Genomic DNA, 25,750 nt, shown 5'->3' with positions numbered 1-25,750 from the left:
GATTGTTTCGAGTCGGGCGAGAGCCTCACTTGAAACTCCAAACATCAGAGTGGTTCTTGGGCCGCTAGCCAGGCTCGGTCCGCTGTTTAGCGCCGTGATTGATGCCCACGTATGTTTAGTTCATTAATTAAAAAACTATAAAACACTTTGGCTAGGTGAATGGATGGATCACATGGCTGTAATTGTTCCTGCAGAATGCAGTTGCAAAAAGGGGCTTTATCTAACGTAAAGGTCGGGGTGGGAATGTTCTTCTATTTGGATGCTGGCCGGCCTGCCTGTCTTGGCGCAAGTGGGTTTTCCAAATAAGCCCACTCAAGGTCTTTCGGTCAAACTCCCATTCGAGGTCGTTCCTGTGCTGCTCGAAGTTGTCTAAATAAGTGACTCACCCTTCCTGTCTCCCTCGATGCTCCCCATGGAGACTCAGGAGAGAGAGAAATGCCTTAAGTGATGGAGAAAGTAAAAACAAAAATAATCCCTTGTCTATACGTGACAATCACAATAATGACCACATATTTTGGTGTGCTCTCGGACTTGCGAAATCTCCTCCCCCCTTTTTCCCTTCGGGATCAAAGATTAGAAAGGTTTCAAGAGGTTATGGGTGTGCTTGGGGAGTCTTAATGGAGGTGACCTCAGCAGCGAAAGGGTTGCTACGTTCAAAAATAACTGGATTAATGTGACATTTGGTTACCATGGAAACCAGTAGAAACCAACCTAATTGACACTGTCTTGGATGAAGAGGCAAAATAAAATGTGTGTTTCCCCACTTGTGGATATGAGCGATGGCTAAGTCGCTCTGCTAGCGTAGCATTAGCCAAGCACAGAAACGGTTAGCGTTAGCCTTCTCATTCCTCACCGCCTTTCAACTTCAACTGACTTTGCTGCCGGAAAGTCATCTTTGGTTTTATTATTATTTCTAATTCATCAGAGCATTTATAAAGTGAGCCCAATGAGCAGAAGTCATAGTTGACTTCTGCCCGAGGCCGCCCCAAATGGCGCCTGGCCTTCTCAACACACGACTCGAACAGACCCAGTGCAGAAGTGACGTTCTCCGACGCATTCTTAGAAATAGCCTTACGATATCTTTCATTTCCCTTGCGGCTGACCCTTGTTCTCCATTTCGCTTTCTCTCATTTAATTGGCCCCAAGACTCAGCAATGCATGCAAATTACTCATGGCGGGGGAAGTGAGGTGTCTTTAAAAGCTGAATTTTTTTTTTCAACTTTGCCTGTTGAAGCGGACTGCAGACAGGGCGTGCATGTGTGTGTGTTTTTGTGTGTGTGAGTGTGAAGACCATCTGTCCCTCAAGAGTGCGTCTGGGTGCAGCAGCATCTCAAATGTGTTAGAACCTGCTGCTTCCAAGGCAACTCAAGAAACGGCTTTAACATCATTTCATGTCGACTGGTTTCTTTTTTTTCTTTTTCAAAATGGTAGTGAAATCAATTAACAAAAGGAGTATTTGGCTGATTTAGTTTTTAATCAGATGGGTAAATATTTCCTGCATTATTTTTGCTTTTTTTTTTTTTACAGACATTTTGTGGATTATGGTTTTGATGAACATGTGAACCAAATTTTGTGAGATTTAATTTTTACATTATATATTTTATATTGCCATATAACGTGAAGGCAAACATTGCACATCCCTATGAATACTTTATTCAAGTTACTTCTCGTATATGCCCGTCAACAAGTTTGGTCCAAACTTTTAAAAGGTTCTTCATGATTGTCTCGGAAGCACTCGAGTCCCATAATTTCCGCTCTCTTGACGTCCACTGGTAGAGAAATGGCCTCCGCATTGAAGTCGACACGGCGCTGTCACTACTTTTGGATGAATGCGCTGTACTGAGAGGATTTATAAGGCAGTAGTTTGGACTTCCAGCTGTCATCGTCTACCGGCACATTATATTTAGCGCCGCTATCAGCGAGACCTTCTGCTGCAGTTGAAGAGGTTAAACCGCCATTACACACATTTTCTCTTCCCCTCTTATCCTTAGCCTTCTCCCAAATCGCCTCATCGTTATTCCAAGAACTTTTTTTTTTTTTTTATCTGGCGTAGAAGTTCACTTTCCCCTCAGCCATCCGTGTCTTGTATCCTGCATCCTTGAGTGCATGTTTGTTTACAGTCCTTTTTTTTTTTTTGGTGTACCCTCATCCTGCATCCTTCCGCCCTCTGTCCGTCTGCCTGCCACTCTCCTCGGGAGGTCTATCGGTGTCCGAGGTGGAAGTGAGCTAAAAGGGCAGATAAACCAACGTATTTTGTGTATGTTTGCTAAGTCATAAATGTTAGCTTATGCGCCGCGCGGTGTGACAGACACGAAGGGATTTGTTACCGTTTCCCCGTCGCTGTTTTATCACCGTGCCATCGGATCATACCAATGGGAAAATGCAAATCGCGCTAGCTAATCCACACCGTGTCCGTAATCCAGTTTGCGAGTCTTCTGGATCAGACTGTGCATGTGTGACTGATGCTGCATTTTTATTTTCACTTGTCACTATCTTGGTTGTTACATAAAAAAAATCTGCTACAAAGAATTTGCTTACTGTCTCAGATTCATGGAAGGAAAATGCTCACCCTCCAGTTTTTCCATGCCTTGATGTCTCAACAAAATAAATCTTACCCACAGTGTCCAGCCCTGCCTGAGGTGTGTTAGAAAAGTTCCAGGCATGGTGTCACAAAAGATATATTTCAAGTTCAAACTATTCGTTTTCCCCTTTCCAGCTTTTCCTGCCACGCCTTCTCCGTTGTCTTGACCAAAGTCTTTGGAGCCAGGAACCGTCAGATGCTCAGGTCATTGCGAGCAGACGGCTTTTTCATGATGAACCAACCATGAGTCGTCATTGCCAGTCATGTGATCCCAGTCCTATAACTTTTCTGACAGATCTCTCATCATGTGTTACCATATTTGAGGGCCTTCAAGTCTCTCAAACGGGATTAGCATGCTAATGTCTCAAATAGTAGCTCGGGCTGTAACTCAATAAAACGCTCACACAGATAAGAACCACATTTCACTTCCTGTTTTTTTTAACTTCAGGAAAACATCAAGGCTAGTTTTGAGAAAATAATAATAACGCAGTTTGTCCTTTTGTACCGTTTCAAAGTTGGACAACACAATGACCAGGAAATAGCAAACACGTAAGGAGTGTTCCTACCCACAGCTTCTATCTCCTGCCCTCAACCTCCATCTTCTTACTAATGGACAACACATCCCCCGAGACGCTGCTATGGATGGGGGAGAGGAAAAACGTGGGAGAGGATGACAGTCGGACAGACAAGCCTGACTGATGGCAATGAGGGAGATAATATTGGCGGGGGTGACGACACACGAGCAGAACAGCAATAAGGGCGAGGTGGGAGGAAGTGCTTGCACGCTTGCATCATACTCAAGTGAAAGAAGGGGAAAAACCGGCAAGAGGTTGACTTTCCCACTTTTGTGCCGCCGCCGTCATGGCCGTCGCGCTGCTTCATGACTATTTCATGACCTTGTCGATTTCCCCCCAGCCCTCCTGAGTGGATCCCGCTGCCGGCAAAAGGCTGGCGAGGCAATCCCGCAAGCGTGACTCTTCATTGAGCACTTTTCATTCCAAAATATGTGACAATCAGCACAAAAGAAATCCAACACTATTGTCATTATGGAAATGGTTTACCTCAAGGAATATCTCGGGGAAATCTGGGAAATTAATCATTGAGATGCGCAATGTTCCCCATCAGCAGCTAACATTCATTTGTTTCCAGGAGGAGTTGTCTTGAATTCTTTTCTCCTCATCTTGCATTGTTGTTGTTTTTTTGTGGACCAGTGTTATCAGCATTGAATTCAAAACCGCATTAGACTCCGCCCCTTAAATCATCCACACTTGACCACGCCCTGCTCCTTCTTTCCTGAGGGGATTCCAATGTGCAGCTCACATGGCCCGGGCCACTGACCTCTATCCCCTTCCCCTCCAAGCCATTCTTCTCCATACCCCCATCCTCTCTCTGTCTACTCACTTCCCACCCCCAAAACGTCTCCTTCCATTCTTTCCTGCATTTTTTTCCACCACCTTTGTCACTCTTGTTTTTCCTGCATCGTAATTAACATGGAGGTGCTCGGTATATATATTTTATTTTAAAATGTCGCTTTCCAGAAGAAGCATTAAAAAAATCCACCAAGTCTTCCTTTGTGTGATCAAATGTATTTTCTCAGTTGTTAGTAAAGACGGTTCTGTAAAAACCGCTACGTCGTTAACCGTGTTGACACAAACGATTCCCATGTAAAGCTTCGACTCGGAACAAAGGTGGCTCAGCAAATCATCTGTAGGAACTTTCATCGCCATTAATGATCGCCGGCATGTTACATAAAAGGGAATCATCGGCGTCGTCTTTGTGTCCACATGCCCGGGCATGTTTGCTTACGCTAATGTAGGTCAGCAGTTGGCTAATGCAGGTCGAAAGTAGGACGTGCCTATTTGTCACTCGCTCGATGGTTTTTGCAAGTGTACCAAGAAAGTTCCTGACTTGAGATTGGGTCAGCTTCTTTGGAAATTGATCTGGGGGTACGTAAAGATACAATTGACGTATTTGTGTCGGTGACAACACGTCTAGCATTGTGTTGTTCGAACACCTTGATGAATATTTGATGCATATTTCCTCTAGCAACATCAAAAAACGAGACATTCTTTTTGATAACGATTCCCTCTTTGTCTCCTACCTGGCAAAGCACAGCAGGGAATATTGTTTTTGTAACATGGGGAGTCTTTTAGGAATGATAGAAATCCAGGTTGGGGAAGTGTCAGCTTTGAAATTTGGAAATTTGCTTTATCCCGTGGTTAATACCTGGCCGTTGAAAGATTGCATTGAGTTGATTTAATTATTTAGTTATTTATTAATTTTATTTTCCCTTTATTTATTGATTTAAAATGTTATTTATTTCTACCACCTGATCCTTGAGACTAAGGCTTGGTTTGGTTTTGCAGCCTTTCAACCAGGCCACTCGTACTGAATAATCGTTTTCAAGTTTGTTTTGGTGGATTAAATTGTCATGTCTATGTTTGGTTGTCTAGCATCTTTTGGAAGACTTTCTAAATTGTACCGTCAGCGGGTATCCTTTCACAAAGAGCATACTTGTCTGGTAATTTATTTTTAGGCCGTGTTTCATGCCAGAATTCATTAAATGGCGATTGAGCTACCAAATAAATGCTTGGATGCCAACACTTAATTTTTGCATCTCCTCGTGAACGGCTGTTGGCACATGAGCGATTTTTAAATCAGTTGTATCAGATTATTATTTTTTTTTTGCCATTTGAGAAAAGTAAGAAAACATGTTTTTGATTTTGAGACATGTTAGCAAACAGACTTTTCTGCTTTTAAAATGCAGATGGCTTTCCCTAGTTGGCTAATTAGTAAACTGGAACACTTGTGTGCTTTCATCTATTTGTCGTATGTGTCTTTCGTTTGGGAGTTTGATGTGCTAGTTTTCACAATTGTGTGTGTGTGTGTGTTCCCTTGAAACCAATGACACCACAACTTATTTCACGGCAAGACCCAGATTTGAGTATCACTTGATTAATTCAGTCTTCTTTTTGTCTGTCTTGCAGGGTCAGATCCGAGGACAGTGAAAACCTCTTTGCATGGGATCGCCGTGTCCTTGGTGGCCTCCGTCTCTCCGTAGAGCTTGAGGCAAGCATGACAGGATGAGCTTCTGCCAGCGACGATGATGGCCAAAAAGCAAGATGTCCGGGATCCCACCTACAACCTGGTTGTGGTTGGACTGTCCGGTACAGAGAAAGAAAAAGGCCAATGCGGAGTGGGAAAGTCCTGCCTGTGCAACCGCTTCGTTCGGCCGAGCGCTGACGACTTCTACCTGGATCACACCTCGGTTCTCAGCACCAGTGACTTCGGAGGCCGTGTGGTGAACAATGACCACTTCCTGTTCTGGGGAGAAGCTGGCAGGACCGTGGAGGAGGGGCCAGAGTGCAGAATGAACGTGGTGGAACAGACGGAATTCATCGATGACCAGACGTTCCAGCCGCACCGGAGCACGGCACTGCAGCCGTATATCAAAAGAGCCGCCTCCAACAAGTTAGCTTCGGCCGAGAAGCTGATGTACTTTTGCACGGACCAGTTGGGGCTCGAGCAAGACTTTGAGCAGAAACAGATGCCCGAGGGCAAGCTGATGGTCGACGGATTCTTACTTTGCGTCGATGTTAGCAGGGGCATGAACCGTAGTTTCGAGGACCAGATGAAGTTTGTTACAAACCTGTACAACCAACTCGCCAAAACTAAGAAACCCGTGGTACTGGTTCTCACCAAATGCGATGAAGGAGTCGAGCGCTATATTAAGGATTCGCACACCTTTGCACTAGCGAAGAAAAACCTCCAGGTGGTTGAAACTTCAGCACGCTTAAATGTCAACGTCGATTCCGCTTTTCTGACACTTGTTCAACTCATCGACAAAGGTAGAGGGAAGCCCAAAATAATCCTTTACTTCGAGGCGCTGAAACAGAGGAGTCAGCAGATCGCCTCGGCCAAGGACCGCTACGAGTGGCTCGTCAACCGAATTGTGAAGAACCACAACGAGTTGTGGCCCGCCGTCAGTCGCCGCATGCAGACAGCCTCGGAGTACAAGGACTACGTCTTCCTTGAGGGGACGGCCAAAGCCAAGAAACTCTTCCAACAACACGTGCATAGACTAAAGCAAGATCATATCGAAAAACGCCGCAAGGCTTATCTGAGTACTCTGCCGCAGGCTTTGTCTACATTATTACCGCAGTTAGATGAGATAGACCACCTGAGCTGGTCTGGAGTCCAGAAAGTACTGGAGACCAAGAGAGATTTTTCCCATTGGTTTGTTGTCTTGGACGACACGCCGTGGGAGACCACGCCCCACATTGACAACATGGAGGACGATCGGATCCCTCAAGACCTTCTCGAAACTCGCACGGCCGAGGCTGTTTACGAGACCCACTTGGAGCAGCTCAGGAATGACCGCAAACGAAATGAAATGAGATGGGAGTTCAAGGAAAAACTGAGTGTCTCTCCGTTCATCACTCCTGGAAAACCGTGGGAGGAGGCTCGGAGCTTCATCATGAATGAAGACTTCTACCAGTGGCTCGACGAAGCGGAATATTTAGATATCTACAACAAACACCAGAAGGAGATCATTGACCGAGCCAAAGAGGACTTTCAAGAACTGCTTCTTGAATATTCCGAACTTTTTTATGAACTGGAGGTAGATGCGAAGCCAAGTAAAGAAAAAATGGGAGCCATCCAGGAAGTACTGGGCGAAGAACTACGATTCAAAGCCTTACAGAAGCTGCAGGCCGAGAGGGACGCTTTGGTATTAAAACACATCCACTTTGTCTACCATCCCACAAAGGACACCTGTCCCAACAGCCCTCACTGTGTGGACTCTAAACTGGAGCAGATACTTGCTTCCAGGTTCCCCACTCGCTACGCGTCACCAGATAGTTCAAGACCGGATGGGGGCAGGGCAGAAAGGATCAATCTGGTCATACTAGGGAGAGATGGACTCGCCAGAGAGATGGCAAACGAGATCAGGGCATTGTGTACCAGCGACGATCGCTACGTTTTAGACGGGAAGATCTACGAATTAGCTCTTCGTCCCATCGAGGGCAACGTACGTCTGCCGGTTAATTCCTTCCACACGCCGACCTTCACGCCGCACGGTTGCCTCTGTTTGTACAACTCCAAGGAGTCTCTGTCGTACGTCGTCGAGAGCGTAGAAAAGCTCAGAGAGTCGACTATAAGTCGAAGGGACCGAGAGAACATTCTAGCCCAGCTCCCGCTTTTCCTCCTGCTCGTGACCAAGCGTGGGGTTGGTTCCATCGGGGATATTGGAGGAGAAACAGCTCAGACGCTTATCCATCAAGGACTGCAGGTGGCCGCAAAGCAGCAGTGCCGTTACCTCGACCCCGCCTCTCCGGGCATGGGTTACGGACGCAATTTCAACGAGAAACATCTCAACCAGATGTTGAGAGGCCTCTTAGAGTCTCGGAGAAGCCTTCGCAGCGGCTCGCCGCCCGTAGCGCCTTCTTTGTCTGCCTTCAGAGACTCTCAGTCCCAAGCAATTGTAGAATCAGACCTCAAGATCGTCATGTGCCTCATGTGCGGAGACACGTATGATCTCGACCAGCTCCTTGCCCCTTTCTTGTTGCCTCAGCATTGTCGCCCTACTAGCAACCTCCACAGCGGCACTTCGGTCCTCCTGGATCTGAGTGTAGGTGGTCAGAGGCAGACCATTGAGCTGTCCTTGCTGTCCTTCCATTCCTCCTTCTCCCTGCGCAAGACTAAACTAGTCCACGGCTACATCGCCGTTTACTCTGCTCGCCGGAAAGCCTCTTTGGAAACTTTATGCGCTTTCCTTTGTGAGGTTCAAGACATCATTCCAGTCCAGTTGTTAGCAGTCGGGGAAAGCCAGATGGAGCTTTCAGACTCCGAATCAGCTCGGGAGCAGGTCAATCAAGGAGAGGAACTCGCTCATGAAATCGAGGCGAGGTTCAGCACAATAATATGTGGGCATGGAGGAGTTGTAGGCGGGCTTCATAAAATGGATCTTTTCCAATCTTTTCTCAAGGAGATAGTGGACAAGCGCACTATTATTGAGATGTACGAGAATGTGGCTGAAGCATGCACCAATGAGAGCGCCAGTCCTCGTTGCGGCTCTCCCAGTCCAGTTAACATTCTCATGGACTCAGAAGATGACATTGACCCATCACCGCCTTACCCCACCCTGAGGGATGATGGAAGTCTTAGCTCCCATCTGGTAAGCTTCAAGCTACCAGATCTGGACTCAAGCGATACATTTTCTGTCATCTCTGAGCTCAGCACATTTGAGAGCAAGCTGAACAACAAGGTACCTCCTCAAGTGAAACCTAAACCTGTCCGGAAGGTCAATCTTGGCCCTTATATGGACCAACAAGGTGGCACCAACCGACGATCCTTGCCTCAAGCCGTCACGTGGGCTCCCGGTAGCGACGGTGGCTACGATCCTTCGGACTACGCCGAGCCTATGGATGCCGTGACCAAACCGCGACATGGCGAAGAAGAGAGCATCTACTCCGTCCCTCATGACAGCACACAGGGCAAGATCATCACCATCCGCAACGCCAGCAAAGGTCACGCCAACGGGAGCGCCGGGGGGAACGGGTCAGACAGCGAAGCCGATAGCAGCTCACTGGAACGCAGAAGAAAATTGTCAGCCATCGGGATCAAGCCCAAGCTTTACCGAGATCGATCCAAACGCCTCGGAAAGTTCAGCAGTTTTCGGACCAGCTTCTCGATAGGTAGCGACGATGAAATGGGGGGTCCGCCCAAGGCTAGCCAAGATGACGGAGGAGCCCAGAAGGACAATTCCATTGAGGAGAGCGAGGATCCGAAAAAGAGGAATATCCTGAAGAGCCTGCGTAGAAACACAAAGGTCAGTCTTTCTATAGATTGCACGTGACTCTGTCAAGTTAATTGCGATGAGTTTAATCTCGGAGAATGTCACCTTCAATCCTGTTGAATGTTGAATGGAGGAGGACCTCGCATTCACTTTAAATTACCGTAAATACAAAACAGAGGCATCTTTTTTTTCCATTTCGGCTTAGCGACCGAATGAGTGATTTATTGTGCCAGTAAAGCCATTTCGAAAGTGTTCATTAATTCACAGCGATACATATTTCTTCTGAAATGACCACAACGTTCTTTGTACGCCTTTTAAGAATAAATCGTGTTTTCAAATGGGCCAACTCATCATCAAGTGCGAAGCCCAATGTAATTATTCTCCATATAATGTGTCACTTGTTAAATATTTTGTAATACGGGATGTTTTGTCGCATGTCTAATTGTTTGTTGGCTGAGAATCAACACCTGCTTCTTTCGGTGGCTAATTTATCAGTGAAGTTGAGGACTAATTAGTCTAATCTCTGCTTTCGCTCTGCCTTAGCCGATGAAAACATGACAGACTTTTCCTACATTGTCCCCGACTGCTCTGTGGGAGCCCTCCGAACAAAGTCTAGTCATTAAAGTCTGATTACAGATGGTCTCAAAAAAAGTAAGATGTCAAACTCAAGACCCGGGGGGGGGGGCAGATACAGCCCTGACGAAATACATTTTGATTTATATTTCGTCATCTAGCCTGAATTTTGCCATTGGAACACTTAATGATTTTGTGCGAGGTGACAAGGGTCGTCTTGCCAATTTCCACTTGACTCCTTTGATTTTCGATCGGAGTGTTTTTCATAGGTACTATCTCCCCCTTCACTCTACTCCCCCAGCCCCGCGGTGACACTTTTGACCTTAAACTGTTTATCAGTGCTGGTATGCTGTTCATTCTCTTGCGCCGCATGGTACAGAAGGCCCTTGTGTGTCTATGTTGCACTTGTGTGATAATTACCATGCCTGCTAGCAGGGCGGAATAGGTTTTCACACATTGATTGGGAGGTCAAGGGAGTGTGTGAAATCTGTGTTGTGTCACTCCATGGCCACAAGTGTTTTTTATTTTATTTTTTATTTAATATTTCTAAAAAATAAATATTTTTATTCATCATTTTTTTATACTATAATTCATTTATTGAGCCCTATTTTTATGCCCAAGGCAAGACTAGTGTAGAAAAGTGCGTTTCCGCCGTTGTGGGAGGGAACACAACTGACTTGAGTCTGATCTGCTTTCTGTCACCAAATTGTCATGGGCTCACTTGCTACGTTTGCTATAAAGTCCAGCAAGGTAGAGCAAATTCCAAACCGCAGTGAACGTAGACTTTCCCTGCTGTGAAAATGGCGCCTGTGTATGTTAATAGGGCCCGTTATTAGCATCAACAGCTTGAGAAGTGTAAAGCCAGATTGTTTACTTGCCACGCTATCATTACGATGGCTGCGACCTACAAAAGCAAGGTCGCAGGCTCCAGTAGTCTGACCTTTGCCTTGAACCTCCGTGACCCGATGCTGGAATTAAGATCAATAAACATAATTTTTGCGCTAATTAGCCGTTCTCCTCGAGCATGTTTAGATAACCGTTTTAAAAGCTATTGTTGCAGTAAAAAAAGTGATCATGTTCCATCGTAGTGTTTCCGACACAGCTGGCCTCACAGAAAAAAACAAAAAACTTTCATTTGCAATCTGCTCCAGTCTGGAATCCCCTCAGGGTGGCCGACCGTGTGGATGTTTTTGAGTTATTCGTTCATCTTGCAAAGTACATTTTGTGTTTGGACTTTTTAAGCAGTCAACACATCTGAGATTCGCTGAGAGCCCCGAGGCCATTGTCAACACTGAGCTGTGACGGGCGGCAACAAATAATTGAAACGGCTTTCTAAGTCCCTTTTAACATCCCCCCCCCCCCCCCTGTTTACCTGAGGCAGCCAAAACCTGTGTGACCGTCCTCTCGCTCAGCGAGGGGCCGGAAACATTCCGCCTCTGCTCTCTGCATCGTTTTTTTTTTTTTTTTTTGTCCTCAGCCGGCAAGTGGAATGTTTTGAATTCCTCTGTCACCTAGCTCCACTTGAGTGTCCTCATGCAAGAAGTAGGAGAGTGGGAGATTAGTCCCGACATAGACAACACAATCCTACAGAGATATTAAACGTCGCTGGGGGAGAAATAAAGAGTACACATAAAAGCTGCCACTGCTCCTTTTTATTTGAATTGCTTATTTGATGTCAGAACAGTGAGACGTCAAAAACAGGAGCAGAAATGTCCATATATTATGAGACTAGTAGAATTTGAATGCTGCTATATGTGTTGAACCAAACAGTCAGTTTTACTCTTCAAACTTCTTACTAAGTTCAGAGCAGGAAGCCAATTGACGTAATGGCTTTCAAACTTCCTCAGCGTTTATGCTTTCCAGTAAGTCAGCCATTGTGGCTGCGTTATGTCTGCAACATTTGCCCAAGAGTGGTTGAAAAAAAAAAAAAAGAAATATTGCAAATATTATAGAGCTAGTCAAGCACCACTTAAACCACTTCAAATAGTGTCTGGGCGAAAGAGGCTCGCTAACAACGAGCCCATGCGAACGACATCTTTGATTGTTTATTCGGCTGTCAATGTGACAAATGCAGCGACTGGTCAGCCTCGGTTCACTTTCTCACTTTTAATTAGAGCTTCCTTGCTCGTGTCTCGACGTATTGCTTGTTTGACTCTGCGGCTGGAGCAGGATGGAAAACCTTTGGTGTATCTGGAGCAGAGGCCATTCTGAGTGAGCTCCATCTCTCTAATGAGCCCTCCTCCACTGCATTGTCAGGCTCGCTCTGCCGCCGGCAGCAGTCTATGCGCCCAGCCAACCGTGCGACTGACCGGCCTGCCAGGACCGAGCCTCGGGGGGTGGGGGGGGGGGGCTGACAGACTTACTAGAGATTCCGGCCTTGAGGGCTTTCAAAACAGGACCATCAAAAGCCTTTAATGCTCGGTACCATACGGAGGCAGGCAGTTTAGGAATTACATATTTCCGAGGGGGAGGGGTGCACGACGCCGCAGTGATGTCTATCTCTGATACACGGAACAGGATTGAACAAATGATTGCTTATCGGATAAGTTGGAAAGGAATGTGCGGGATGGGTGTGCGTGCCCTCAAGTAAATACCGTAATGTAGAAATTGTGCTTGTTTACGGACAGTCGAAAGTTTTGCCCATTCCACACGCAGATGATATCTTTTATTTCTTTCAGAAACAACGAGCCAAGCCGAGGCATTCCATCACCAAACCTATTGAGAGCAACTACTTTGGAATGCCGCTGGTTACCGCGGTAACTCCAGAGAGGCCAATCCCGGTGTTCGTTGAGAAGTGTATTCAATTTATTGAAACAAGACAAGGTAAGAAAGACTTTTTTTTTTTTTAGAAGCAGGTTTTTAAGTGACTCAGCAGGCCAGGCCTTACTTTTTAAAGCCACACACACTCAAAGTCAACAGTACTTTAATGTGGAACTTGAGAATAGTGCCCCCTAGTGGACAGAAATAATACCCGTGTGTATATTTTGTTGTTTCTTAATGCAAAATATTTTTCAAAAATCTTTACATTCATCTTGTTGAGAAGACAAGGCAAACCTCAGCGCGTGAGTTCATGGAAAACATTTCTGCTGCTTACTGACATTCCATCGCATTCCGCCTTTAATCTCGCCGCCATTAAAAACCAGCGTGGATTACTCAAGCTTTACAAAACATCCAGCGGGCCCGCTGCCTGCCTGCCTGCGGAAGAACGGAGGCAACTCGCCGCATAATGAGGCGTCACGTTAGGTTACACCTTGCCATGTTCACATGTGAAATGGAGCAGTTACAATGACTTCAGAGAGGGAGGGAGGGGCGGAGCTTGAGTATTTGTTGATGTACACGCTTCACCTGAGCTGTTTCTGTTTCATTTGCACTTTTATACCTGCCAGTGTTTGATTTATTTGGTTTTCCCTTCTTCTCCTTCACTGACCTTGTTTCTTTTCCTCTGTTCCATCGGTGTCTTGGAGTACTTTCTACCTGTCATCTTTGATTTCCTTCATCTACTTCTTCAGCCGCATTTCTGTTTCTCTGCTTTCTTATATTTTTCATCTCCTTCATTCAGCATTCCTCTTATTGTGTGTGGTCCCATAAGTCGACAATTAGCTTTGGTATTCGCCTGTGAAATGTCATCATTTTTGAAACTCCAGGTGTACCTAATAAAGTGTCCAGTGAGTGCAGCACACGCTCTTTACAACATTTATGAGATTTTTTTTATTTTTTTTGCTGTAAGTCAGACTTGCTTATCTGCAATCTGTGTCTGCAATGTTCCGCCATAACGGCGCTGGCAGGAAATTACGATCCAGCGCTGACACGGTGTTTGTCGCCTTAGCGGCAGCTGATAATCAGCGAGCATTGTGAAGCTGACCCCCGAGTTCTCCGTTTTGACCCGCATCCTTAGCCTCTTGTGTAAAAATACCTACCGGCTGATGTGTCTCCTTTTATCCAATGTGATCTGTAAAAATAGCCGTCGGTGCTTTTTTGTTCTTTATTGGAGGCCATGTTCTTCAGAATAACTGTAGCGCTATTTGGGAGTTTTTACACATGTGGGAGTGTCAAATAAATCCACGGCAAGTTGCTGTTATCTACCATCAGCTTTGACTTTTTTGCTCAGCGCCCGCATCTCGTCTTGGGATGTGATACGGGCGGGCTGGGCTCGTACGGGCCGTGAGAGCCCGGCGGTGACACAAAAGGGCAGCACCCGCCGACCCGGCTGTCGCCATGGTGAGCGATGAAATCGGCCTCCGGGGCGGCGACGGCTTGTTTGGAATTTGCGCTGATGCAGGATCAGCTGCAGCGTAGTCCCGCTGTGACATGTGGCGGGGGGCGCGAGCGAGCGCTTAACCTGCCGGCGTTTTAGTGCCACTGAGTTCATATGCTTGCTAATTCGCATTTCGTCATATACGAAGCAACAACGGCGAGGTCATTTATTACCCATCCAGCGGAACTTTTTCGGCGGTTAAACTCGAACGTGCGATCTTCGCTGTGATTCAACTCTTCCAGGGTGGCGCTGTTATTTTGGCTCGTTCACATAAGCTCGGCAGTTAGCTCAACTGAAATGAGGTCATTCCAAAAAGGAGGCGTGCGTTCAAAGTTGTTTACCGGCCACATTTGGCCGAGGTATTGACCCCGATCCAATTGAAAGTGGAATCTTATCGACGACTTTTGATCTGCACTATTGCGAGACTTGTCTTGGTCGTGTCTGTAGTTATTCTTTCATCATCCTGCCGCACATCCATCCTATCATCACAGCTTCACACTCGGCCTTGGCTGTTTCCTGTTCCCCTCCTCCCAATCCTTTGCCTTCTTTTGCTCTCGCTCGTCCTGTTTTCTTCTTGTCTGCTTTTGAAAAGCTTTTGTGGATAATTGATTGGGAGACGGAGGTGGTCGATGCGGCACGCTTTGACTGAAAGCACTCTTCGCTGTCTCACCCTTCTTTACATCTCTTTCTACCTCGCCTTCTTCGATCGTTCTTTTTCTCTATCAAAAGTTTGAATGGACAATTTTAGAGATGACATATGGATCTTTTTATTTTTTTTATTTTTAAATAAAAGCTGTTAAAATTATGAATCACAACTCTAAATGTGCTCTTGCTGCACAATAGCCGTATTATTGTCGTTGAAGGCTGCTTGCTTTATTTATTTATTTATCTAACCAAGGTACTTTAAAATTTACTCTGTTTTTTACTATTTTTTGTTATTCGTCCATCAATTTTTTTTGGTGGTATTCTTCCTGGGCTCCCCCAACTCTGTTTCCATAGAAGCTAATGTAATGAGAAGCGTCACAAGTTCTGGAATATTACAGGCCGCTAAATCTGTATTTGGTCTTTTCACCAGGCTTGAGCACCGAGGGCATCTACAGGGTCAGCGGGAACAAGGCGGAGATGGAGAGCATGCAGCGCCAGTTTGAACAAGGTACGTATTCCTCCACTGTTGGTCCGGCAAACATCCGCTTCAACATCCCAGAAGATTTCCCGGCCCGCTCTTTTCTGAAATTTTTTAAAGTGAATAACACAAGGGAATAGTCGATGGAAATAGTGGCTGTCTCGTTGGTTTTCTACTTCTTCTCGTTTTGCATGCGTGTGCCCATGCATGTGTCTTAGAAGGATAGGGCAGTTCATTATCTCCAGATTGCTTTGTTTAATGAAGCATATCATGGGTAAGATGGATAGCGGACTAAGATGGCGGCGCATAGACATGTAAATGAGGTCGAATCCAACTCGGGGAATCAGACTTGAAGCAGTTTTGCATAATTCAGACAGTTGTTATGATTGACATTTTGTCAGCGACTTATTCATTCAACAGCGTGTGTTTGGAGACCGGGAGCTGTTGCTAATATTTTGATTGCCTAGTAGAACTAAATGAGTTCCTAATACTTCCCAAAAATGATGCAATAAGGTTTGACAGGCCGAAAATAAACATCAAAGATGTTCATTTTTTATTCATGATTGGATTCAAAAGCCCAAACCAAACCGAATACTTGCAAGTACCATCTGAGCACATTTCGAGTAAAAACATTCAAGTTGCATGACGTGAAAAATACAAAGAAACATTTAGTTATTTTTGTTTAGTGGAATTATGTCTGATTCCATTTTTGACGTGTAATGATTCATCAATTCATTGATTACAAATTTGACATTTTGATCAATTAATCATTTAAAGACCTCGCTTAACTTAAAATTGTCTGACTCATTGCAATTTTAGCCTCTCAAAAGTAAATATTTTATCTTTATCAGATCACAACTTGGACCTGGTGGAGAAAGACTTCACCATCAACACAGTAGCCGGCGCCATGAAGGCCTACTTCTCCGAGCTTCCTGAACCTCTGGTACCTTACAACATGCAGGTCGAGCTGGTGGAAGCTTTCAGTAAGTCACTAAGAAAGTAATATACTACTAGGCTGGTGGGGAAATTGTGGTGGGGGAAGAGGAGGAGGAGGAGGAGGAGGGCTTCTTTAAATCCAGAGTGTATTGGATTTTCCTTGAAATCCCTTTTGCATTTCTTAAAGCTAACAAGCACAACTCTCACAAGGCAAGTCCATTCATGGGGAGAATTGGATTTACCCCCTCACTCCGGAACAGGATGGAGGCGAGACTATTTTACGATGGCGTAAACGTGGCGATGAAGTCCTCTATGAAGTTGAGATAAACGAGGTCGCTCTGCTCTGCTCTTTTTTGGTCTCCCTGCTTCCACTCAGGAATAAAGATTTAAGGCGGAGCTTCCACTCGCGTCGTGCCAGATATTTAACCCGAGGCCGCGTCGCGCTGTCACCCTGCTTGGCTCACACGTACCCTCAGATATGCGTGTGTGTGTGTTTTTCATTTTTTAACGGCCCCGGCGAGACCCCTCAGCTGTGACAGGGACCTGATAAGGCTCCTGCAGGCGCTACCACAATAGAAGGACGGAAAAAAGAAAATAAGTGCTGTCTGAAAGCTTCCTTTGGTAGACGATTGCCAACTAATACGGTGCTTTTCACAATCCCGCTTTTTGGTGGATTTAAAAAAAAAAAAAAGTTTATATTACTTTGTATGGTTTGCCTTTGAGTAAATGAAGACAGCAACAAAAAAAAGGCCTGGACAACCATCACTATTTTTGCACTCCCATTTCCCTTCATGTATGTTTGTCAGCATTTTTTTGGAAGAATTTTCGGATCCTTTTTCGACTCCGCACCCACAATGCAGTCGATCAGCATTTCCAAGCGGCGAATGCTTGACAAGAATCGCCGGCAACAAATAGAAACAAATCAAGTGCGAGCTCGTAAAATGAAAGAAATCGCACTTTGGTCACAGTTTGCCGTAGGGAGCCCGAGTCGGCGCGTTGCCGTTCCACCTTAAATGTGGTTTTGATCCGCCGTGACCTTAAGATGGAATGAGAAAGTCCAATTCTCTGCGTGTAAATCATGTGTGCGGCGCCGATGAGAACATCTGCTGCTTTGTCCGCCCCGCTCGCATATACAATCCACACGGGATCCACTGCTACATGGGTGATGTCAGCTTTTCTGACTCACTCCTCACTGCCATCAGTCTTAACACACCCTAAGTGTGTGTTTTTGTGTGTGTGTGTGTGCGCATGCTCTAGAAATCTCCAGTGGTCGTCTTGTGTGTGGTCATCGTGTCACAGTTTGGCATCGGTTTTTCATCATATGCACCGACCGACCGCTGTTGAGAGGAATGATTATTTTCAGAGTCAAATTGCTTTCATTTCCCTTGTCACACTTTTCCATTCTTCTCGCTTCATGACATTGTATTTATTGTGTCTTCTCTTGGACGCTTTCGCTGCTTGGAAGCTAATCTCACCTTATTTTCTCTTCACCATTCAGAGATCAACGATAGGGAGCAGCGCTTCCAGACGATGAAGGACATTCTCCGCCGCTTCCCGCGGGAGAATTATGAGGTCTTCAAATATGTTATGAAACACTTGAACAAGTGAGTGACGAGGCCGGAGATGTCCTTTGATGACTCCACCTCTTTTTATGGGGTCTACTCAGCTCGCCCCTGGATGTATTGAGTACAAGTGGCAAAGGTGGCGCACTGATTGATGCCTTGATGTAAAAATAGTGGCATCATAATACCAAAATTCTATAAAAAATATAAAATAATAAAAAAATGTATTTAAAAAAAAAATCTATAATGTCAATATTACTTGAAACAAAAACCTAAGACATCTGAATGCAGTGGACTCATACAAAACATGGAAATTTAAATTATTTAAATTTAATTTAAAGTCTTTTTTAATATTTCACGAGTATATAAATTAAATAATTACTTATACAGTACCTTTTATTACCTTCATACCCTGTTATATTGTAATATCTCCTCTGTGCTGTTTAGAAACTGAATTAGCATGTTAGCATGCTAATTGAGTGCATTTCATTTATAGTTAAAGATAAATTACATGCTTGTTTACAGGCATGTGTTATAATTTAATGAGTAGATGTAGCTTTGTAGTTGGAAAAAATCCACTTTGTTTTGGAATTGAATTTATTTCAAGATTTCTGATTATTCCGACAGCCATTAGCATCTGTATAGAGTTTTGGATTCACTGTTAGCATTAAGCTAGCTGACTTTCATTCGTCAAAATGATTACTTGAACATATTTTAGATCCTTTGGTAAAGCAATATAGTTGGGCTCAGGGTAGATGATGAAGCATTTCCGTTGTCAAAAACTGTGAAAAGAACGAGCATTCTTATCTGCTTCTTGTTTACAGTTTGTCAGTATGCAGCACTGCCTTTTGTCATGTTCATCTTATTTAGCAAATCCGTTGGTGGCTGTCAAGCCAGATAAGACTTTTATGTTCAAAATTGGGCTGCGGAGCGCCGGACTGGAGTCATTAGACAGATTTGTCAGGGACATTTTTGTGGTCCACATGCATACGCAACTCAGTGTGGTGGGACTTTGGGGGGGATTCATAATTAGCTACAAAGAAAGACGCAGTTGCTGTGACTGCTCACATAAGAATGACATGCAATCCGACTGGCGTCATTATTCGCAGTCCTTACCAGAAGTATCCTGTGATGTTTTGATGGCCCGGGCTATTAGCATTAGCGCATTGCACTTGAATCATTAGCAGATGTTTTGCAAGGAGCTATTGTGTTTTATTTATTTTTTTAAGTTTCATGGTAGGGATGGGCATTTGTGTAAATTGAATGACTGCGCTCCTCAGGGTGAGCCAGCACAGCAAGCTGAACCTGATGACCAGCGAGAACCTGTCCATCTGCTTCTGGCCCACGCTGATGCGCCCCGACTTCACCACAATGGACGCACTGACCGCCACGCGCACCTACCAGACAATCATCGAGAGCTTCATCCACCAGTGCGCGTACTTCTTCTACAACCAACCGCTGGCTGACGGCCTGCCGGGCTCGCCCACCTCGGCGCTCCCCTACGGCGGGGGCACCTCGGCGTACTCGTGCATGGCCGGCGGCTACTCCTCCTCGCCGGCGCCGTCCCCCCCGACCCCTTACGTCCTCCCGGCCACGCCTCCCGTCATCCCGCACTACGGCCCTCCCATCCACCACCATCACCACCACCACCACCAGTCTCCGCCCCATTCCCCGCCGCCCACCCCCCAATTGCCCCTCCCCGCCCTGCTGCCGCCCTCCCTGCACCCCCATCACCCACCTACGGAACAACACACGCTGTGAACCGCCAAGGGATCAAGGGAACCTTCGAAAAAGAGATTGCAAACACCTCGGAAAGAGATTTGAACAAACCAACGGAAGGAGGAGTAACAGGAAGTGGGGAAGAGGACATTGAGGGATCTGCAGTATGAACAGGGAGAGGCCATGTGACCCTCCCCTGAGCTTGTATAGAGAGGCCTAGACTAGCCACTTCAATATTCCCTCTCAGTTGTCACTTCAACTGGGAACAACAAGGCGATGAAGAGTGACGCCTTGTCAGAACCTTTTAGACGATGTCACACAGGAGGAACGTCAAAGGAAAACACACCATTAGCAGCCCCTCCACCCATTTTCTTTCATCCCCCCCCCCCACTCAAATTCTCATCGCTACACGTGCAAGCCAGTTTCACTCAAGGCTATTTGCCAAGCACCGTAGTGAAAGAGAAAACTCAAACTCAACCAACCGGATCGGCAGATTGGGGCAAAGGATCATGGCTGCGCTCATGCCCTTGGTATTCAGTCTACTGTGTGCTGCATTAGTAAGTTACCGATAAAGTTTTTTAAAAGGTTTTTTAGTGGGCCCACACCTCAAGTCACCACCCCTATCTGTTGCCAATCAGTCAATGTGTGTGTGTGCGTGTTCTTTTTGCCTGCTGTGTGTGCGTGTGTGTGTGTTTCATTGATGCAGTTTTCAAAGTAAGGACCTCCTTGTTCAAAAAGCACTTTTCTGAGCACTTTCAAGGCACATTTTTTTAATATATATAAATATATACATAGCTGTGACTTCACGCTCACTCTCTTCTGGGAGCACACCACTGACATCCAGAGGAGCAACTGGGGTATTGCAGCCACTACATGGGCGTTGCGCCACTCTTTCACTGCTGTTTTATTTTCATTTTATTTTTATGAAAGCTTTCACCCTTTTTTGAGCCAAGGCACATATTTTGCATTTGGAAAAAAAAAAAACATCTCACCGCGCACCAAATAGTGGACTGTAATTGAGATTAACACCTAATAGTAGCTGTGTGGTGCAGTACACGTGGCTAAATGTTTTTTTTTTCTTGTTTCATGTGAAATGACAAGCAAGCTGCTGCTCTTACCCACAAAGCATGGCCACTACACTGGAGGTAAAAAGTAAATAAATACATAAAAATGCCAGAATACACTTCTAACAGCACAAGACTAAGGTTGCAAGCATTCTAGAAAAAAAATTGTAATACTGCTTGGACAACGTACACAATATGACACAACTAACATTTTCAATTTAGGGGAAAAAAGTGCTGCTTTCTCATAATAGTAAACTTATCTGGTTTGAAAAAAAACCAACTGTTACAACTGAATTCTCATAAAATTACAGAATGAGATGATAAATAATACCGAAAAAAAATGGGTGGAGGGTCTTGTAAAATGATGACACTATTCTGATTATATTACAGGATTTACCTCTGAAATGTATTCTGGTCATTTTTACAAGTATTTTTTTATTTTGGCCCTTCACGTATGTACCACTGCATATTTTGCCACACTGCCCCCACTGGCGCTATTCCGCAACTACACCAGTTTTTCTCCCCATGAGTAGCTCTGGTTGTTTTCTTTTTTTTTTAGAGACACGAACAAACAGTCCATTCATCCATCCGCACGACCGGAACGAGGCATCCCAAATTCCCTTCCGCGGCCTTCTGTTACCGTAGAAACGGGCGAGACGGGGGCCCGCCCGGAGGATCCATAATCCCAACCGCTTTTGAAGTGCGTTTTTGTGTAGTTGTTAGGCAGATGCTCACCAAGGTCACCTGAATGGTCCTCACAGGCCGGAAAGCCTTTTAAAAAATCACTGAACTCTTACAGGCGCTTTTATCACATGACACTACCTATTTAGCCCCTTTTCCTGTGTGTGAGTTTCGATATGCTGAAATTCGGTGTGTGTGTGTATGTTGGACGAGCTGTCTGAGCCAGACATCCAGACAGCATCGTGATCCAAACAAAGGTGACGGTGAGGAATGCAGCTCCCCTCGTGCTCACTGCCCCCGCCGGGTAAGCCTGTTTGCTCATTCACATTATTAGGAACAAGAGAAGTGGGATGATTACTTGGGAGAGTGTGTGTGTTGTGAGTCTGAAATATGCGTTGAAATGATTGAGGCAGCCAAAGACTGGACAAAAAAGGTGACAATTGAATATTGAATCAAATGTGAGGTTTTTTTTTTTTACCCCCCCAAACAATGGTGACAGATGTCTAAGTTAAAATGAAAACAAGAAAAAAATATACATATGGGGTTCTTTATATGTTGGGTGGGCCGAGGTCTAATATGTTGCCCTTTGCTTGGTGACAGAAAAAAAATCTTTTTGTTTATAGTAAATAAAAATGCTTTTTTTTTTCTTTTTATTTGTTTGTTTTGATGCCCACTATAGTGCATGAATTCTTCCCGGATAAGGAAGTGGAGGGCTTCACCACTCGGACTATTTAAGAGATGATGAAATAAAATATTATGAACTGTTTTGGGGGTGGGGCCATAATGGGAAAAAAAAAAACATGTAATGAAGTTCTGTAAACTGAAAAGATAACACGTCAATTTGCTGACTTTGGTCATTTGTCTCGATGGGAATGATGTATACAGCAAGGCCTTATGTGATCTGTATCATAGTTAATAAATGAAATCTTGTACAAAGGTGACTTTGTGGCTCATGTGTAAATGTAAAACAAATCCATTTTTTTTGTATTTAAGATATTTGTATTCCTATTTCTACCTATACAGTGTAGGTTAGATTAATACAATTACAACTGTTTTGTAATATCAAGAGAAAAAAAAAAATAAGAAATGACGCTGCCATAAGAAGAGTTGCCACAAGATGGCAGCAAAGCTTTACTAACATTTAGATTGATTTACTTTGGACAACGTATAGGATCAACCCCTTGCACATGGCATGTACACAATTATGAGCCCATGTTACATACATGCATTCATCAATTAAATTCGTCTACAAATAAAAACGACTTTAAATGAGGCTCACCTAGCTTTAAGAACATGCCTGCATGTTATTGACATTACACATGGGCTAGCTAAATCATTCAACTTCCATTTTGACTGAAGATCTGCTATTTTCCCAACAACTAGTTCACTGATTGCCTGATAACTGGCTTTGCTGTTAATAAGCAGATGTTCATCTGGAAAGGGTGACCCCCCCCTCGTCCCCGACTACCAGTTTAGGGTGACATGAGGACTCTCGGTTCCCCATGTGGACGATGTCAAGGCCTGGCTGCCATTTGGCGCTGCCCTCATCTGCCCTTTTCATTGAGTCACAGCAAAGGAAATCCATGCGCGTGACCTTTGTGCTGTCTATCTCTCTCTCTCTCTCCCGCTCCCTCTCTCTCTCCATCCTGGCATGTGAAAAGGTCAGGCAAGGATACACACAGGACACACGACCCTTCAACTTTAACCTTTAAGGTGGTGCAATGGACAGACAGGAATGTGCGGTCTTCAACTGGGGTCAATACAATCATTCTCAGGAATTAGGTGTTACATACATACTGGGAATTTGATTCAGTACAGCTACAGCCAACAACTGTAAAAAGAAACCAATTGAAAAATAAACATCTAAAAACAAAAAGTGTATATTAAAAATTAAAATTCTGACATTGAAATGAAATTTTAATTTATCGTGGAAATTAAAATGTAATGGGTGTATGTATTTTGCAGTGAGAACTAATACATTGCAAAATTTTATAGGATAAATGTTAAAATGATGAGAACCATTTATGTATGACTAGATTAAATATGTTTTATTTAAAATGTATAAAACAATTTTTTGGCACGTGTTTATATTTTTAAATCAACTACAATCGTATTTTGGAATTAAATACTGCACTGCATTTTTTATGCTGGGTGTACCTAATCAAGTGTCACATGCGTGTCATGTAAATATCTTCCACTAGGGGTCTCCCTCGTCCCACACGACTAAAACTCTTGTTGTTTCGTGGGCCACCATTGTCTTGTACCTGCCCGCTCGGTGGTTTGTCTTCCAGGCGACGGCTGCAAACACAAGCACATTGATCGGCTCAAAGATGCGGAAGTGAGTCGCTCGTTCGGCGAGGCATCGAGATGAAATGACAACGAGGCCTTTGCTGCTCCTCCACTAATAGTCTCGACCAACTTCAAAAGTGAACGAGGCCAGTCAAAGACAAGATAAGTTGCAGTTCTCACACGCATTTAAGTACAAGCGCAAATACGTTTGGAAGAAATCAAGTATTGCACTCACAAAAATCCTTAACCCAAGGTTAAAAACATCTAACATTTCAGAAGCTAAAAGCAAACAATATAAAACCAATAAAACACCCAAGTGCTGGAGTAGAATAGAAAGAAATCGAACAAGCTTGCAACTCTTGGTGAGGGAGCACCAAGGAGAAAAAAAATGATTTTTAGAAGTGATTTCAAAACTGCCAGGGTGGGGCTTGGTTCCACAAATAGGGAGCCATTAACACAATCCCATATTTTTTCTAATTTTGTGAACTAACTACCAAAAAAAATTACACCTAATGCAAAATGTGTTTTTCAGATTAGACAACCCGATTTTTCCCACCCTTTTCCTGAATTAAGTCTTCACCTGTGCACCAAGAGGACACAACAGTTCATGCATGTGAAGCGAGGTGAGAGCTCTCAAAACGATCACGATAGATTAGGCATCTTGATATCTTTTTAAGTAAACGATTTAAGACTAAATGGAAGAAAAGTTATTTTGTTGACCCTGGAAATCTCAGGGCCTCGGGCATCTTCTTCCTCTGCCAAATTGTTAGTCTAGCCCTGTGCGCACCAAAACCTCGACGGTAGATTTTGCCATCTGAAAAATTGCATTGTACTACCCCGTTTGATTTCGACTAATTGTTCAGGCCTACTTCACCCCACCGGGCTTAAATAAGAAGCGTTGAGAAGGAAGGAAGGAAGGCAGGCGACACGATGATCCGCCATGACGAGTCGAGGCACGTAGCCGCGCTCAAGCGTGTCTTTGTGCGGCTCGGCCGGCGCAGCTGCGCCGCCTATTGAATTGTGATGCGGGCCGGCCGGGCCTCTACAGGTGGAAATGCTCTTATCAATACGGCCTGTCCGAGCCTGACCGCCGGCCGATCCGTCTCATTGATGATTTGGGGTGCCCCCCTCCTTCTTCCTCCACCCCGCGGGAGCGCCATTGATTCACGTCTGGGCCATAGTGGTGCTATTTCCATATTGATAACTGGATGGATGACGACGCTTCGGGAACAAGCTGCTGCTATTGAGCTGCTTCGCTTGATGGGTTTATGCCCGCTGCTCATAATAGCTCTTCTTCGAGAACATTTATTTATGCAAATGCACGACAATAATGGGGATTAATCAGTGACTTCATGTCTGCTTTTTATTGATACACCGGTAAATAATTGTAAAATGGCACTTCACGCACACCTGTATAAAATCCTCAGGGAACGAGAGCGAGCCACAATGGAATTTTCATAAATAATTGTTGCTTTCCTAAACGGTGATTAGAATTTCCTTTATGAAACACTTAGCTAGCCTTTCAAATCTTCAAACATTGCAGTACCCGCTCCTGGTTTTTAATTTGGTGGGAATCCGCCGCTAGCTCCAGTTAGCGCTACAACGGTTAGCGTATCAGTGTTTCCCCCAAATCGCGGCCTCCGCGCCATGATAACGTGACTTCCCGCTCGTGGACAAGTTTAGCGATGTCACGAAGCAAACGTAGCTGCCGTTGATTTTGTCATTGGATGAGCGACTCATAAACTGGAAGTGGATCAAGTGAGCTTGTTTTGATACTTGTGGCTGAGTCAAAATATTTATTGTAATTAGGAGCTCACTCCGGTTGCAAAGGTTTGCTTCGACTTAGAAATTCCGGTTACTTTGCCGCCGTAATGGCGCTCGCTCATAAAACAAGGACCCCCCTCCAGTTTCGCCTCAGACTGCACTGCATTATTGATAGAAAGCAAGGACATAGAGGACACGGCAATAGCGGCTGCTCATACGAGTCAGTTACACATTGTAGCTGTTCTCAGTCGACAGCAAAGAATCCAACCCCCAAAAATTTCAAAGGCTGTCTATTAAATACGTGCCGCTGAAAACTAAGCATCCATTTTCTACCGCGCTTGTCCTCATTAAGGTCAGCGCCGCCGGAGCCAATCCCGACTGATTTAAGCGAAAAGTTTGGTCGGGTA

At 44.8% G+C, this 25,750-nt stretch overlaps 2 protein-coding genes across 3 annotated transcripts in view; both read left to right on the top strand.

Annotated features, from left to right (window-relative positions):
- The window catches only part of arhgap35a (Rho GTPase activating protein 35a), a 36,445-nt gene extending 14,214 nt beyond the window's left edge, over positions 1 to 22,231 (top strand). The window contains exons 2-7 of the mRNA XM_049726086.2: positions 5,569 to 9,410; positions 12,629 to 12,773; positions 15,281 to 15,358; positions 16,180 to 16,311; positions 17,763 to 17,868; positions 19,107 to 22,231. Coding sequence (XP_049582043.1) covers positions 5,685 to 9,410; positions 12,629 to 12,773; positions 15,281 to 15,358; positions 16,180 to 16,311; positions 17,763 to 17,868; positions 19,107 to 19,587 — 4,668 coding nt within the window. The 5' untranslated portion in view covers positions 5,569 to 5,684 and the 3' untranslated portion in view covers positions 19,588 to 22,231. The remainder of the gene's footprint in view (positions 1 to 5,568; positions 9,411 to 12,628; positions 12,774 to 15,280; positions 15,359 to 16,179; positions 16,312 to 17,762; positions 17,869 to 19,106) is intronic.
- A 1,303-nt stretch (positions 22,232 to 23,534) lies between these two features.
- Positions 23,535 to 25,750, top strand: part of npas1 (neuronal PAS domain protein 1) — a 59,510-nt gene continuing 57,294 nt past the window's right edge. For both annotated transcript variants that reach the window (XM_049726089.2, XM_049726088.2), the window contains exon 1: positions 23,535 to 24,202. The gene's annotated coding sequence lies outside the window, so the exon portion shown is untranslated. The remainder of the gene's footprint in view (positions 24,203 to 25,750) is intronic.

Source organism: Syngnathus scovelli, chromosome 7 (genome assembly GCF_024217435.2).
Source record: "Syngnathus scovelli strain Florida chromosome 7, RoL_Ssco_1.2, whole genome shotgun sequence".
NCBI lineage: Eukaryota > Metazoa > Chordata > Actinopteri > Syngnathiformes > Syngnathidae > Syngnathus > Syngnathus scovelli.
The sequence above is the reverse complement of the archived record's forward strand: the minus strand, read 5'-3'. Positions and strand labels throughout refer to the sequence as shown.